At 36.3% G+C, this 12,945-nt stretch overlaps 1 protein-coding gene across 8 annotated transcripts in view; it reads right to left on the bottom strand.

Annotated features, from left to right (window-relative positions):
• LOC109054554 (RNA binding protein fox-1 homolog 1-like) overlaps positions 1-12,945 on the bottom strand; it is a 257,712-nt gene that overhangs the window by 8,912 nt on the left and 235,855 nt on the right. For all 8 annotated transcript variants that reach the window (XM_042720376.1, XM_042720372.1, XM_042720377.1 and 5 more), the window contains 3 exons: positions 10,319-10,457; positions 9,125-9,164; positions 4,404-4,468 (listed from right to left, as the gene is read on the bottom strand). In XM_042720376.1, coding sequence (XP_042576310.1) covers positions 4,404-4,468; positions 9,125-9,164; positions 10,319-10,457 — 244 coding nt within the window. The remainder of the gene's footprint in view (positions 1-4,403; positions 4,469-9,124; positions 9,165-10,318; positions 10,458-12,945) is intronic.

Genomic DNA, 12,945 nt, shown 5'->3' with positions numbered 1-12,945 from the left:
CTAAATATTTGCACTGCTACTTAATAACATTTCTAATTAAAACATTATGGCCCGGTTTCACAAACAGGGCTTAGCTTAAGCCAGGACTAGGCCTTAGTTAAATTAAGATATTTAAGCAACTTTTGCAAAAATGCCTTACATTTACAAAAACATTACAGGTGTGCATCTTGACACAGAACAATGGCTCTGACATATTTTAAGATACGTCAGAGCAAGATATTTTCAGTTGAGACAGTTCAAACATGCATTTTAGTCTGGGACTAGCTTAAGCCTTGTCTTTGAAACCGGGGGTTTACTTTTTAGTCAAAGTGTCAAGTACATATTTCAGCAGTCATCATGACGTAAATCTATTCTTATTTTAAAACAAATATACATTACTATTCAAAAATATGGGGTCAGTGAGTATAATGTTTTGAAAATAAGTCTCTTATGCTCACCAAAGCTGCATTTAATCATAAATACAGTAAAACAGAAACATTATGAAATATTATTACAATTCAAAAGAACTGTTTTCTACCTGAATATATTTTTAAATAAAATTAGAATTTTCAGCAGTCATTACTCCAGTTTTTAGTGTTACACGATCCTTCAGAAATTATTCTAATATGCTGATTTAGTGATTAAGAAACATTTCTTATTATAATTTTTTTTTTTTTTTTTGTGGAAACAGTCATACATGTTTCCAGAATTCTCAGAAGAAAGGGAAGCTCAAAACAACACCATTTATTTGAAAAAAATATATATTTTTTTACAACATTATAAATGTCTTCATCATTTTTGATTAATTTAATGCGACCTTGCTAAATAAATGCATTAAATTCTTTTTTTTTAAATTGATGACAATAAATTTTGTCAGTCTTCCTGAACTAACAAGTCAAATTATGTTCCTTTCAATGTTTTAAATAAAATATAATTTGCTCACGTAACTGTATTCATCATTATATTCATCCTTATAAAGAGTAAAATCAAAGCTTTTCAATTACATCTTAACTATTGTTGACAACAAACACTTGAGGCTTTACATAAGTGTCAACACTATCTAAGAAAAACTGGTCGTTTTGTTTAGAAATACTTTCCCTGAAGCATGTTTTTAGCTTGATGCATTGATTTTTAATTGTGTAGAGTCCCATACTGTCCATCAAGTATAATTCCTCAGTGCTTTTTACACCCGTGAGCATGCCTGGTACTGTATGTGTAAGTATAAACTAAATAAATGGCCTTTCATACAAGAGTTTGAAGAGTTGCTTTAGCTTCCTGCACAGCTGCTCCCCCAGCCCTAAGGGATTCAACTCAGTCCAGGGAGCGCCAGAAACACGCACGACGGGCCACTTCAATCTTTCCTGAACAAGTGTCGCAGTGTACTCCTGACCTACGTGCCCCCGGCCCACAGCTGTTCAGATGGGACCGGCTGAGCCTTGAGCTCTAAAAGGCGACTGGAGAGAAAGAAGCAGCCCTGACCCGGACTCCGCCTCCAGATCTGAGGCTGACCCTGGCCATCTCTGACAGAGAGCGAGTGAAGCTCCGCGAGTGAAGAGCAGCAACCAGATGCAATGGCTAACGGCTAATGAGACCGGCGTCGGGACGCCAGGGTGTCAGAGTGCGCCACTCTGTTAAGATAAAGCTTTGGGGTATTGATATCCGCCACCATGGAAGGCAAGAGATCAACTGCAGTCAAAACACTCGCAGGATTAGCAGAGATCAGAGATAAAATCTTTCACACGAGGTGATAACATCTAACAGCGCTGAGAGGTTATTTTAATGGAGGCAGACTGAACGATTAAACTCCAACTGTCTAAAAACGTTACTCATTGAGACATGAATAATTTATTTTTATGAGGGAAGAGAGATTATAAGTCATTTACATTGCAAATGAATAATTCAATCGTTTTAAATCTGAAAAATTTTAAAAAATGTATGACTTCTCAATAACAATTATTTATAATCTCTATTATGAAAGACTTGTCTTATGCAAACTAATTTAGCTGGAATTTGTATCGGGGACCTAATTTGTATGTCGGGCTGCGGTTTCAATTTCCCAAAGCTGCTATTATTCTCAAAATGTGTTTAAAGGTAAACAAAATAATTCAAATGTTATTGAGAGGCCTCTTCATTTGCATAATCAATCAAGCAGGTTTCTGCAGAGAGCTAAACAACATTAAGGAAACTTTCTGAATTTAATCAGTTCGAGCATTAGCATTAGCTCTGCCCACTGGCAAGGCAATGACTATGTCTACTAGTTTAACTACATTTTTAATACAAACTGAACCACAGGCAATGTTGGGGGTTCATGGAACATAATGAAAGAGAGACTAAGATCTGTATTAAAGACAAAACAGTTAAAGCAATTGCTGAAACACATCATTCACGTCTGTAGCACAAGTGGTGCGGGACTGGTTGTGTGCAGATACTGAAGGGTTGGGAATTTTTCAAATCAAAAAGTATGAGCAATAAAAATACTGATGCTTAGCTTATTCAGCACCACAAAAAAACTCTGATGTCACTGAAGGTACAGTAGTGTCACAACAGTTTATTTATTTATTTCATGCCCAATAAATGGAGCAGAATCCATGATAAATAAAAACAGAAAAGATATGGTCAGAAACATTTCAAAGCAGTACAGCTATTTTTAAAGTCATGCTCAATTATAAATAAATAAATGTAAACATGAAATCGATACTACTTTGTAATGTTCCTGACTGTATCTACAGTACCATTTAAATGTTTGGGGTCAGTATTTTATTTTTATTTGTAATTAATACTTTCAGTCAGCAAGGATGCATTGCAGTGACAGTAAAATCATTTTATAATTTTACAGAAAAATGTTTAAAATTAACGCTGTTCTTTTGAACTTTCTATACATCACTATTCATCTTAAAAAACATGCATTACATTTTATTATTAAGAAGCACAACTGTTTTCAACATTAATAAGAAAAAAAGCCACAAATCATCATATCAGAATGATTTCTAAAGGATCATGTGACACTGAAGACTGGAGTAACAATGCTGAAAATTCAGCTTTGCATCACAGAAATGAATTCGATTTTAAAATAGAATAAGTGAACATATAACACTTCTTTTAAAAATACCCCAAACTTTTGAATGGTCCATCTGTTCTTTTTTTTTATTTAACGTGGATTCTGTTCCATTTATTTATTACTTAAGTAAATAAATGGATAAATAAAATATTTGAATGTTTAACTTGGACAAGCTAGTGCATAAGATCATTACATGATTGCCTACACTGAGAGTAATCGAACCAACAGAAAATCAGATTACCGCTATACCATAAAAGATTTCTCATAACAAGAAGCCACAGAAAAGCAACGAGGGCCCTTGGAATCAATAGTCCGTGGTTTCTTAGGACGGTCTGACTTTAATCTCTTAGGGCAGTCTACTGTATTTATCCAGAGAAGTCCCTGCATGTGAGGAGGACACATGTGGTCATGAAACCACACTGATCTTAAGCCTGGCAGCAATTACCAACACTACACATGCAGCTCATGGCCGGCAGACATCAGAAAGTGTGCTCGGATGCATTTGGTCCCCATTCGCAGCTAATGATCTGCCTTTACCGTGGACACCGGGATCTATCCACGCACAAATGCTCCCGTGATGATTACATAAACATGATGTAATGATGATGAGCACAACTCACAACACACAACTTCTCAGGAGGCATGCAGGGACACCATTGACAGATTATGACAGCACTGCTAAGATGACATGATAATCAAGTGTTGCTTCATCTAGTTATGGCTGCACATTATCAGTTGTTACATGTCGGATGACAGCATTACAATCATTATTATGCATTAACAGTCATGAGCAGATATGCTTTCGTGTCATGCGAATGTTTTACAATCACATCAAGGCTCCGAATTTGCTTTATTCTTGAAAAGCGTGCCATCTGCAATAAGCTTACACTCACAATTGACAAGAGAGAGAGCGATAGAGAAAAAAAAGAAAAGGAAATCAAAATCAGCCAAGACGACTTCCTCTGGTCGCCCTGCCAAACGGGCTTTTGTCTCATCTCTGAGGAACTGTCAGGTCTATCCCACTTCATTCTGCAGTTACAGTTGCTCCACCATGGATGTGTTTCACCATTACATTTGCAGTGACATCTCATTTGATTTAATTTGCCAATTACTGCACTGGGCCCCGTGATATTCCCCATCACCACTGGCAAGGGGAATTAGCCTAATAAATCAGGCTGGCCTTTTTTTTTTTTGTGCGCCTGCCTCTGCTCGTGACGAAGGGAGAGAGTTTGACCTCAGAGGAGTAAAGGTTAAGAAAGAACGAGGCCCGCCTCGGCGGGGGAGGTGGGTGGGTGCTAAGGGCCCCGCCGGAGGGCCTGGTAAGGTGGAGTTGTCAGTGGTGTGCAGGCAGCGGTGTGTGTCTTACCTGTCACTGTAGGCAGCGGCGGTAGCAGTAGCAGGCTGAGTGTATCGGTAGGCAGCGTAACCACCCTAGAAACACAACACACACACTCGCTCACATGGGCACGTCAACAACAGCTGTTTGGATTTTTATAAAATGTGTTTGCATGAAATAAAAGGGTGAGGGTGGTGGGGGGAGGAAGGAGGAGGAGGTTCAGTTTGATGTTTTGTGCTGTGACAGAGACTGTACGACTGAATCTCATGGAGATGAAGAGGCACGGAGTGCTTTTGGAGAGGGAGCGGCACGCGAAAATGTCGCATTCATTCGCTCGGAGTTCACTGCATCGGCGTTCACGATTCGCCGCATGCTCCAAAAGAGGGGACGCACATGTCATAATCATAGCTATTAAATATGCATAATCTAATTACAAAGCAGCAGCCTTATGTTGGTGACTCAACCTACTTTCTTATTCCTCTCATGCATACATCTGAGGATTAATTATGTAGCGCTGTCATACTACACTACTTCTTTTTGCCAACGATGGAGAAAGGAATCATTTCCACATGTGGAACGGTAACATCAGATGTTCAGTAAGGCAAAAAGGCCAAACAAACACATGCAGTCAAAAGCGCATATGCCTGCTGATTTGAGCAGTGTTTTTCATAGTCAGTGACGGTACGAGATACAGCTGTCTTCTTGAAACACTCCCACATGGCCATTACTGTGCTCTGGACTTTCAATGTTATTTTGTATTATATAACAATTAGTTCCTGTTCTCTAATTTAGTGTTTCCCAACCATTTTTGTCTCATCTACCCCCACAGCCCCATCATACCCCTTCATAAAAACTAAATCAAAAATGTACATCTGTCTGGATGCACAGGCTGTCATCAGCCCAAATGATCATACTAGCACTATAAAAACGGTTTCATCATTATAACAATATTTATCTGAATGACTTATATATATATATTTCCATATCCTTAACGTGTCACCATACTTTCTGTAATTTTTCTTTGATTTTATTCCACATTTGATTGAGTTTTTTTTCTTCAATAATTAAATTCAAAACAGATGAAAATTAAGTTTTCAGTTTTGCTAGGATGATTTTATTTATTTTTTCTTTCCTCCATTAAAGTGCCACACATATACACACATAAAATGCTAAAATGCACATATTATTTACCAAAGAAATATATATATATATATATATATATATATATATATATGTATATATATATGTGTTGTGTGCTATATTAGTGCTGTCAAAACAATTAATTGCGATTAATCACATCCAAAATAAATGTTTTTATTTACATAATATATGTGTGTGTACTGTGTGTATTTATTATGTGCATATATATATATATATATATATATATACACACACATTAATGTATATATTTAAGAAAAATGTCATGTATATATTAAAAATATATTTATATATAAAATCAATTATATGAATACAAATATATACATGTAAATATTTTCAAAATATATACTGTATGTGTGTATTTATTTATAATAATAAATATGCACGGTACACACACATACATTATGCAAACAAAAACTTTTGTTTTGGATGCGATTAATCGCATTTAATATTTTGAAAGCACTAAAATATATAAATATATTATATTATAAAAAATATATTAAAATATATAAATAAATATATTAATATAAAAATAAATAAATAAATACAAAGTACTCCCTAGGAGCTGCTTAAGTACTCATAGTTTGGGAAGAAAAAAAATAATAAAATAAAAGCCTTTCCAAAGTACTCCCTGGAAACAGAGCAAAATCTGTTTTCCGGCACTAATAGTGCTGTTTGACTAAATATTTAGCAAAAGTGCACTCTTGCTTATGTGAAGAAATATAATATTTCCTAATATTTTTTTGTTTTGTAGTACTGTTGATTTTTTCCTTAATCCATTTTTTTTTTTTTAGGAGGCACAGCTTCCTTTACCATTCCTATTAGCAGTCCGCTGAAAACTCTAACCGACAAGTCCATCTGTACACCTCTGCTCTTCCCCGGTTCCTCCAGGGCTTGCTGGTCTCCTGACCCTGCTGTTCTCCACACCAGGCCTTCAGGCTGTAGTAATTACCACCCTCCATCTCCCTGCACTCACACATACATAACAGCAGCTCCTTCTCACAACTTTCTTCATGCTCTTCACCCTCCCACTTCCTCGCAGCTCACCTCCGTTCTCTAACTCCTTCCATAATGACTCACCGGGTAATTCGACACTCCCACTGCGTGGCCGGCCCTTAACAAACCATTTCATTTACTCGCAACACCCAGCCTGACATGTGGCTGTGATGCATCTGGGCTGTATTTAAAGCCGGTGTGATGAGCTGCAGAGTGGAACGGCTTAACGGGGCCCCTTAGTCACCAGTGCTGTCATCTCTGACAGACAGGGGCCGCGGGCATCTACATGTCTCTGAAGCTCCATTAGGCTTGGTCAACTAACCTCAGGGAAACTGACAGGGTGTGCAGGTGCGGTGAGAGCAGTGGTCAGGACTTTAATGCTGAGATGCGCATCTGGAGATCGGCCACAATTTATCATCATGACTCACAAAGAGAGAGAGGAATAGATAGGGCTCCACTGACTCCTGACTGCTTGCTTCTGTCTGGAGTGCATGTGGACATGCTGAGTTTATCATGGCTATTGATGCGTATGGTGAGATTCTCATACTTTTACTAGAGTGTGTTTGCCTGCCACAACCACTTGATGGCCTGAGCTACTTGAAAGGATTCCACAGGGGGATATTATTTAGAATAATACAACTATTCAAGTGCTTTATATGTGCATATGTAACATTATGCAACAATAATTCCAGTCCCCGGTAATAGTCCAACAGCACCAAGACTTCTCAGTGTTTATATCATACTATGCATTAATGGTGGGAATAACTCATTGACTCTTATTGCAGATTACATCGACATACCAGTAGGTGGCAACAAGTGACTGTCTTAATGGGTGATTAAACCAATTGGTTTAAACACTGAACTGAAATAGGGACTTTTATGATTGTTTATGAATGAGTCGTTTAATTATTCACTCAACTCATTTGTTCAAAACACTGATTCAACAACAGTTCTGGTGTAGCTTTGTTCGAAACAGACACATTCAAAAGCAGCAATTCAAATATGTTTTTTTGATAAAACGAAGTCTCAGCTTTCAAATATATCATTTTTTTTCCCATTAGATTCAAATAGTAAATGTCATTTTGACACTCTTTAATGTGGCGAGACAGATTGCTGTTGCTGCTTCACATCAAATGACAGTTTGAAAGCTATTCAAATTGCCATAGCTCATAAGTTGGAAAAGGTTTCACAATATATTATATTATATTATATTATATTATATTATATTATATTATATTATATTATATTATATTGTTAAATATATGCAAAATATTGCAAATCCATAATAACCTTAATTAAACGTATGTTTGAACAACAAATTAATTGTATATGCATAATTTATTGTTATTTTAATTGTAAGTACATGCAACATCTTACAAGGACACCTTAAAATAAAGTGTTACCCAATTTTCTTATACTCTGTTTCGTTAGAAGCAAACAGGCTTATGTTGGTAAACAAAATAATGACATCATTAGAAAAAGCAGAGGCTTTCTTTTGATAAAAATGATCAGGTCATATTGGAGGGTTTCCAATCATTACTGATGTTGCAAATGGACTTGTTTGTTACAGTGTGGCTTTGGGCATTTCTGTATCTTCTAGAAATGAAAAGTCAGCCACATGAGGGAAATGCAAAGCACTTTATATTACAGATTAAATGGAGAGATATTACACACGCTGTGTCGTTTATATTTGGTAGATCTTCCTGCCTTATTGCACCCCTGCATGTGGTATGTATCCAGTTTTTCTTTGTTTAACTTGCTCATTTTAAGGCTGTCTGTTCTATGCTAGCGTGGCTTCATTTTCCAGACCTCAGCCAACATTCAGTACATTTAGCAGAGCACTCAGGAAATTAAGATTGGTAATAAACAAATACAGTTCTTGGATAGTTTCTAATGAATATTAGATGATCTTATCGCAGCAGAACAATCAATCCCAGCCACTGTGGCACTGCGCTAATGACAGGGGAACAGAGGAAGCGTTACAGCAGCCTTCCCGCCATTTCCACGCACATTTGTACCCTGTACAATTTGTTTCGTCCCAGAGGAGGGCGAATTGGGGGAGATACATCAGGCTGTGTCAGGCTCAATGAGACATGGCCTTGAGGAGAACAAGCTTTCTGTCCCTGCTAGTTACCCCACCTAAGCTCCAGATGCTTCTACTAATCTCAAAATGTGATCAACTCGCAGATGAATGTGTTGAAGATATGCAGATTAGATTAGATTATATATTTTATATAATCTATTCTAAGAAAAAAGCACATTCTGTGTAGGTCTTACTGTAGGTACATATGAGCATGCCCTGCTCTAGTGCTCAATTTCAGGTCACCGAGTCTCACCACAACTGACAATAAACTCAACTATGTCTATTCCTCTGTCACTGATAGTCGTGTGCTGCGGCTGGCTGAGGAAGAATGTTCTTTACTTGTGTGTGAAAGTCTCTTGACACAATTATTAAAGCTAGAATAAAAAAAAAATGCTAACAATAGAAAAAACAATGAATCAGCTGGTTGGTTTATATTCGGGGGGATGAATGAGGCTGGGGGAGGGAAGGAGGGGGTATGTACATGAACATTCAAGGACGGCATGCGAATACTTACATAAATATCTGCACCATAAAATCCGTCCTGGTAAACAACACTGGAAAGATGCAAACACACGCACACACACACAGACAAACATCAAACAAAACACATCAATATTAGTGCATGTTCCCATGCAAGCAATACCAAGCCCATCTCTAGCCAGGCTTAGTGGAACAGAATAAAAAAACACATACTGAATAAGAGACAAAGGGTCTCTACAAGCACTTTTGAAGTAATTAGAAAGGAGTAAAGGCTTTGTACAGGGGCCACAGAGAGCTGAAATTTCCTCACATCATATTTTAGTCATTAGCAAAAAAAAATAATAATTCTATGTAGTAAATGTTAAAAATGAGGGGAAATTGAATTTATTATTATTATTATTATTATTATCAATCAACCATATTGTTTTGAAATAGTTTTAAAGTATAGCACTTCTGAAAATAATTCAAGGCCAAAATTATTAACAGATTTCATTCATACTTTTGTTTTGTGGAGAATTTCAGTCTTAGATGTGTTATATTTTTCTTTGTAAACATTTCAATATATATATATATATATATATATATATATATATATATATATATATATATATATATATATATATATATATATATATATATATATATATATATATTTTAAGATTAAAGTTTGAAAATCACTTGATTGGTTATTGGCATTTTAAATGTAATTTAGGGTGACAATGATCATTTCTGAGCTACATCAAAACCTGTAAAATGGTGATAATTCTTTAAAATCTAATAAAATACAATCTATATTTTGTGTTTAGTTTTATGACTTGGCAAATCCAAAGACTAAAAAAACCCCTGACACCTCAAAACTCCACAGAACCTCCATCAATATTATCAGCTTGCAGTTACATACATGAAATCAGAACCAAATTAATCAGACATCATTTGACTGCTCAGAGATCACAAATCCTTCTGCATTCAGTAGTTCGAGAGGATTTACATGATGTTACATTACAAAAAAGGAACTCTTAAGGCCATCGACCATGACAGAACAGCGTGACAGCTGACTGTCATCATTACTTGCAGGATGCACGGGTTACATGCTGCACTGCTTGTTTGTGCTGAGGTAGAGATGCATGCACGTTACAGCAGCCCAGCGACGAGGGGGAGTGGTTGTCAGAAGAGAGGACTAAAGGTGAACTTGTGTGTGTGTGTGTGAGAAGGGAGTGTAGTTACGAACCCCCCATAGGCTGGGATGTGTGGGGGAGGCGCAGCTGCCCGGAACGTATTGTAGACGGTGCGCCCTCTTCCTCTTAAGTGTGCCCCTCTGTACGCCGCCGCTGCCGCCGCCGTGGCTGCTGGGTATGGGAAGCCTGGCACTGTGAAGAAAACATACAGTATAAACATGAGGAACAATTACAGAAGAACAACAGTTAAACAGGTTTGGAACTGTGTAGTTATTTTTAACTAAACCTATACATTTACTTTATGGTGTTCTTGTTACAGTGTCATTGTACATTTAAGCACTGAGTAATAATAATTAACAACATTCTGTAGGGTTAGTTGCATTTATGCATAATTTACTGCTGTTACTATAGTAAGTACATGTATCTTGAGTTATAAGGAAACTGTAAAATTGATACCAAAAATTGGGTTACACTTTATTTTAAGGTGTCCTTGTTACAGTGTAATTATACATGTAAGTAATATTAATTAACTACATGTACTTACTATATGGTTAGGATTAAGGTTGCATGTAATTATGCATAATTAATTGTTATTATATAGTAAGTACACGTAACATGTGTAACACAGACACCTTAAAATAAAGTGTTACCAAAAATTGTTGCTCTTGAAACAAAGCTAAAAATAAAACAAATATAAGATAAAGAATATAAACTTAGTTACTCATGAAAAGGAGAAAATCTAAGTATTAAAATTACTAAAACTGAAATAAATAAAAAAATATAAAAATAAAAAAAAAAAATCAAAAACAAATATAAAATTAGAATTATAAAAATAAAATATGAATAATATTTATAGAAATAATATATTATTAATAAATAGTATATAAATAATGATAGCACTGGGAGAAATGCCATTATGTAAATTAAAAAAAACAGGCCTTTCATGCTGTTTTGAAATAAAGGGTTTGATGTACTGTGACATCACCATCACGAGCACATTAACATGCCGCCCACATATATACATTAACGCCTATTCAAAATTCAGCAATTTGGCCCACCCTGATGCACCACAGCGTGAACTTTGTCAGTATGCTGAGATTAACCAATCATAAAGATGTCATTTACATATAGATGCCTTAAAGCTACAGTGGCAAAAAAAAAACCATAAGAGGCAAAAATGATCAAGCAAAACTAAACTACAAATGTTAGTACAAAAATGTAGACTTACGGGGAAAAATAAAATGAAAAATTGCAGGATATGACCCCTTTAAACTCCTAATTGCAAAATAAGCCCCCTTGGGGTGATTACATGGCTACATTTGAAATAAGCAGCTAAATGGTCAAAAGATTGATTTGAGGTGAAATTGTTTTAATGTGTGAGAACAAAGACACAACAGGCTGATACGAAAAATAGCTCAGTGTGGCTAGGGACAGTCAAATATGCAGTTATACAATGTACTATTTGACTGCAGAATGCCACTACTGACCAATCAGAATCAAGTATTCCAGAGCGCAATGTAATATTCTGCCAAATGAACTATAATTCCACAAGTCTCAACTAATCTGAGCTGTGAGGAATGGTGCCCTACCTCCATCTACACCTGCAATTAGCCCCAAACTCTAACAATGAGTAATAACCAAACTACGGGAGGCATACAGACCTCTGAGGCTGGGTGAAAACAGAAAGCTTTGTATTGTTGTTAAATGATCATTAAATTTAATAGGGCGTCGGTGTTGAAAATGACTTTTAAGAGGCTTAATTTGAAATGGTTGAGAGGAAGAAAGAGAGAGGGGGTTTGTGAAAGCTGCTCCATTCTTTAACATTACAGGTTTTCAAAAGGAGATCATATAAATGCCTAATAGGAGCACTGAATCTTTCATTTGGATGATAAAAAGTAAGATTTAAGGAAGGAGTTTGCGTGATGTAGAAAGGTGAAAAGGATTGTTCCATTTGACTCTTTATCATCTTGGATATGTCTCGCTTTCACCCAGTGCACCACAGCTGTCTTACTATATAAAAGAATAAAATACAGCTAAATGAACTCTACAATATACTTACAAATGTATTGTATTTATAAAGGAAGACATTAGCTTTCCATTACTGAAATGTTTCATATTTGTAAGGTTAACATACATATGTTAAAATACAATAACATTTATCTATAATTCATTAGTGTCAGAATCATATATATATAAATGCAGCATTTAAAAATGCAGCATTAAAAAATGCAGCATTAATAAAAACAAAAAAACAATAATATTAATTAGTCACATTTTATTCCTTTCTCATTCCATGCCAGGCAGCCCCTTTGACAGCCATTTTTGAAATATGCTGTGTACATGTTTGCATATTTGCAAGAGCTTCGCTTTGATGTGTAGAATGTGTCCTGAAGAAAAATAAATATCAGATGTATTTAGCCTGAATATTTACAGGATAAACAACTTGGACTATGCACTTTCATTCAGAATGATGAAGGGAGGGCTAGATGAAAACGGAGAGAGAGAGCGAGATAGAGCTACAGTAAGAGCGCTGAATGAGAGATGGGAGCGTGCACCCGCAGCAGCAGCAGTGAGCTCCGGGGGGATGCACAGGAGAGTTAGTCCGTTTTATTGCTTTGAGAGCGATTACAGTGAAGCAGATGCTCTGGCCGACGGGAGGTAGCCTCCGCATCAAAGCCAT

The sequence above is a fragment of the Cyprinus carpio genome, chromosome B3 (genome assembly GCF_018340385.1).
Source record: "Cyprinus carpio isolate SPL01 chromosome B3, ASM1834038v1, whole genome shotgun sequence".
NCBI lineage: Eukaryota > Metazoa > Chordata > Actinopteri > Cypriniformes > Cyprinidae > Cyprinus > Cyprinus carpio.
Note: the sequence above shows the minus strand (reverse complement) of the source record. Positions and strands in the feature narration are given on the sequence as shown.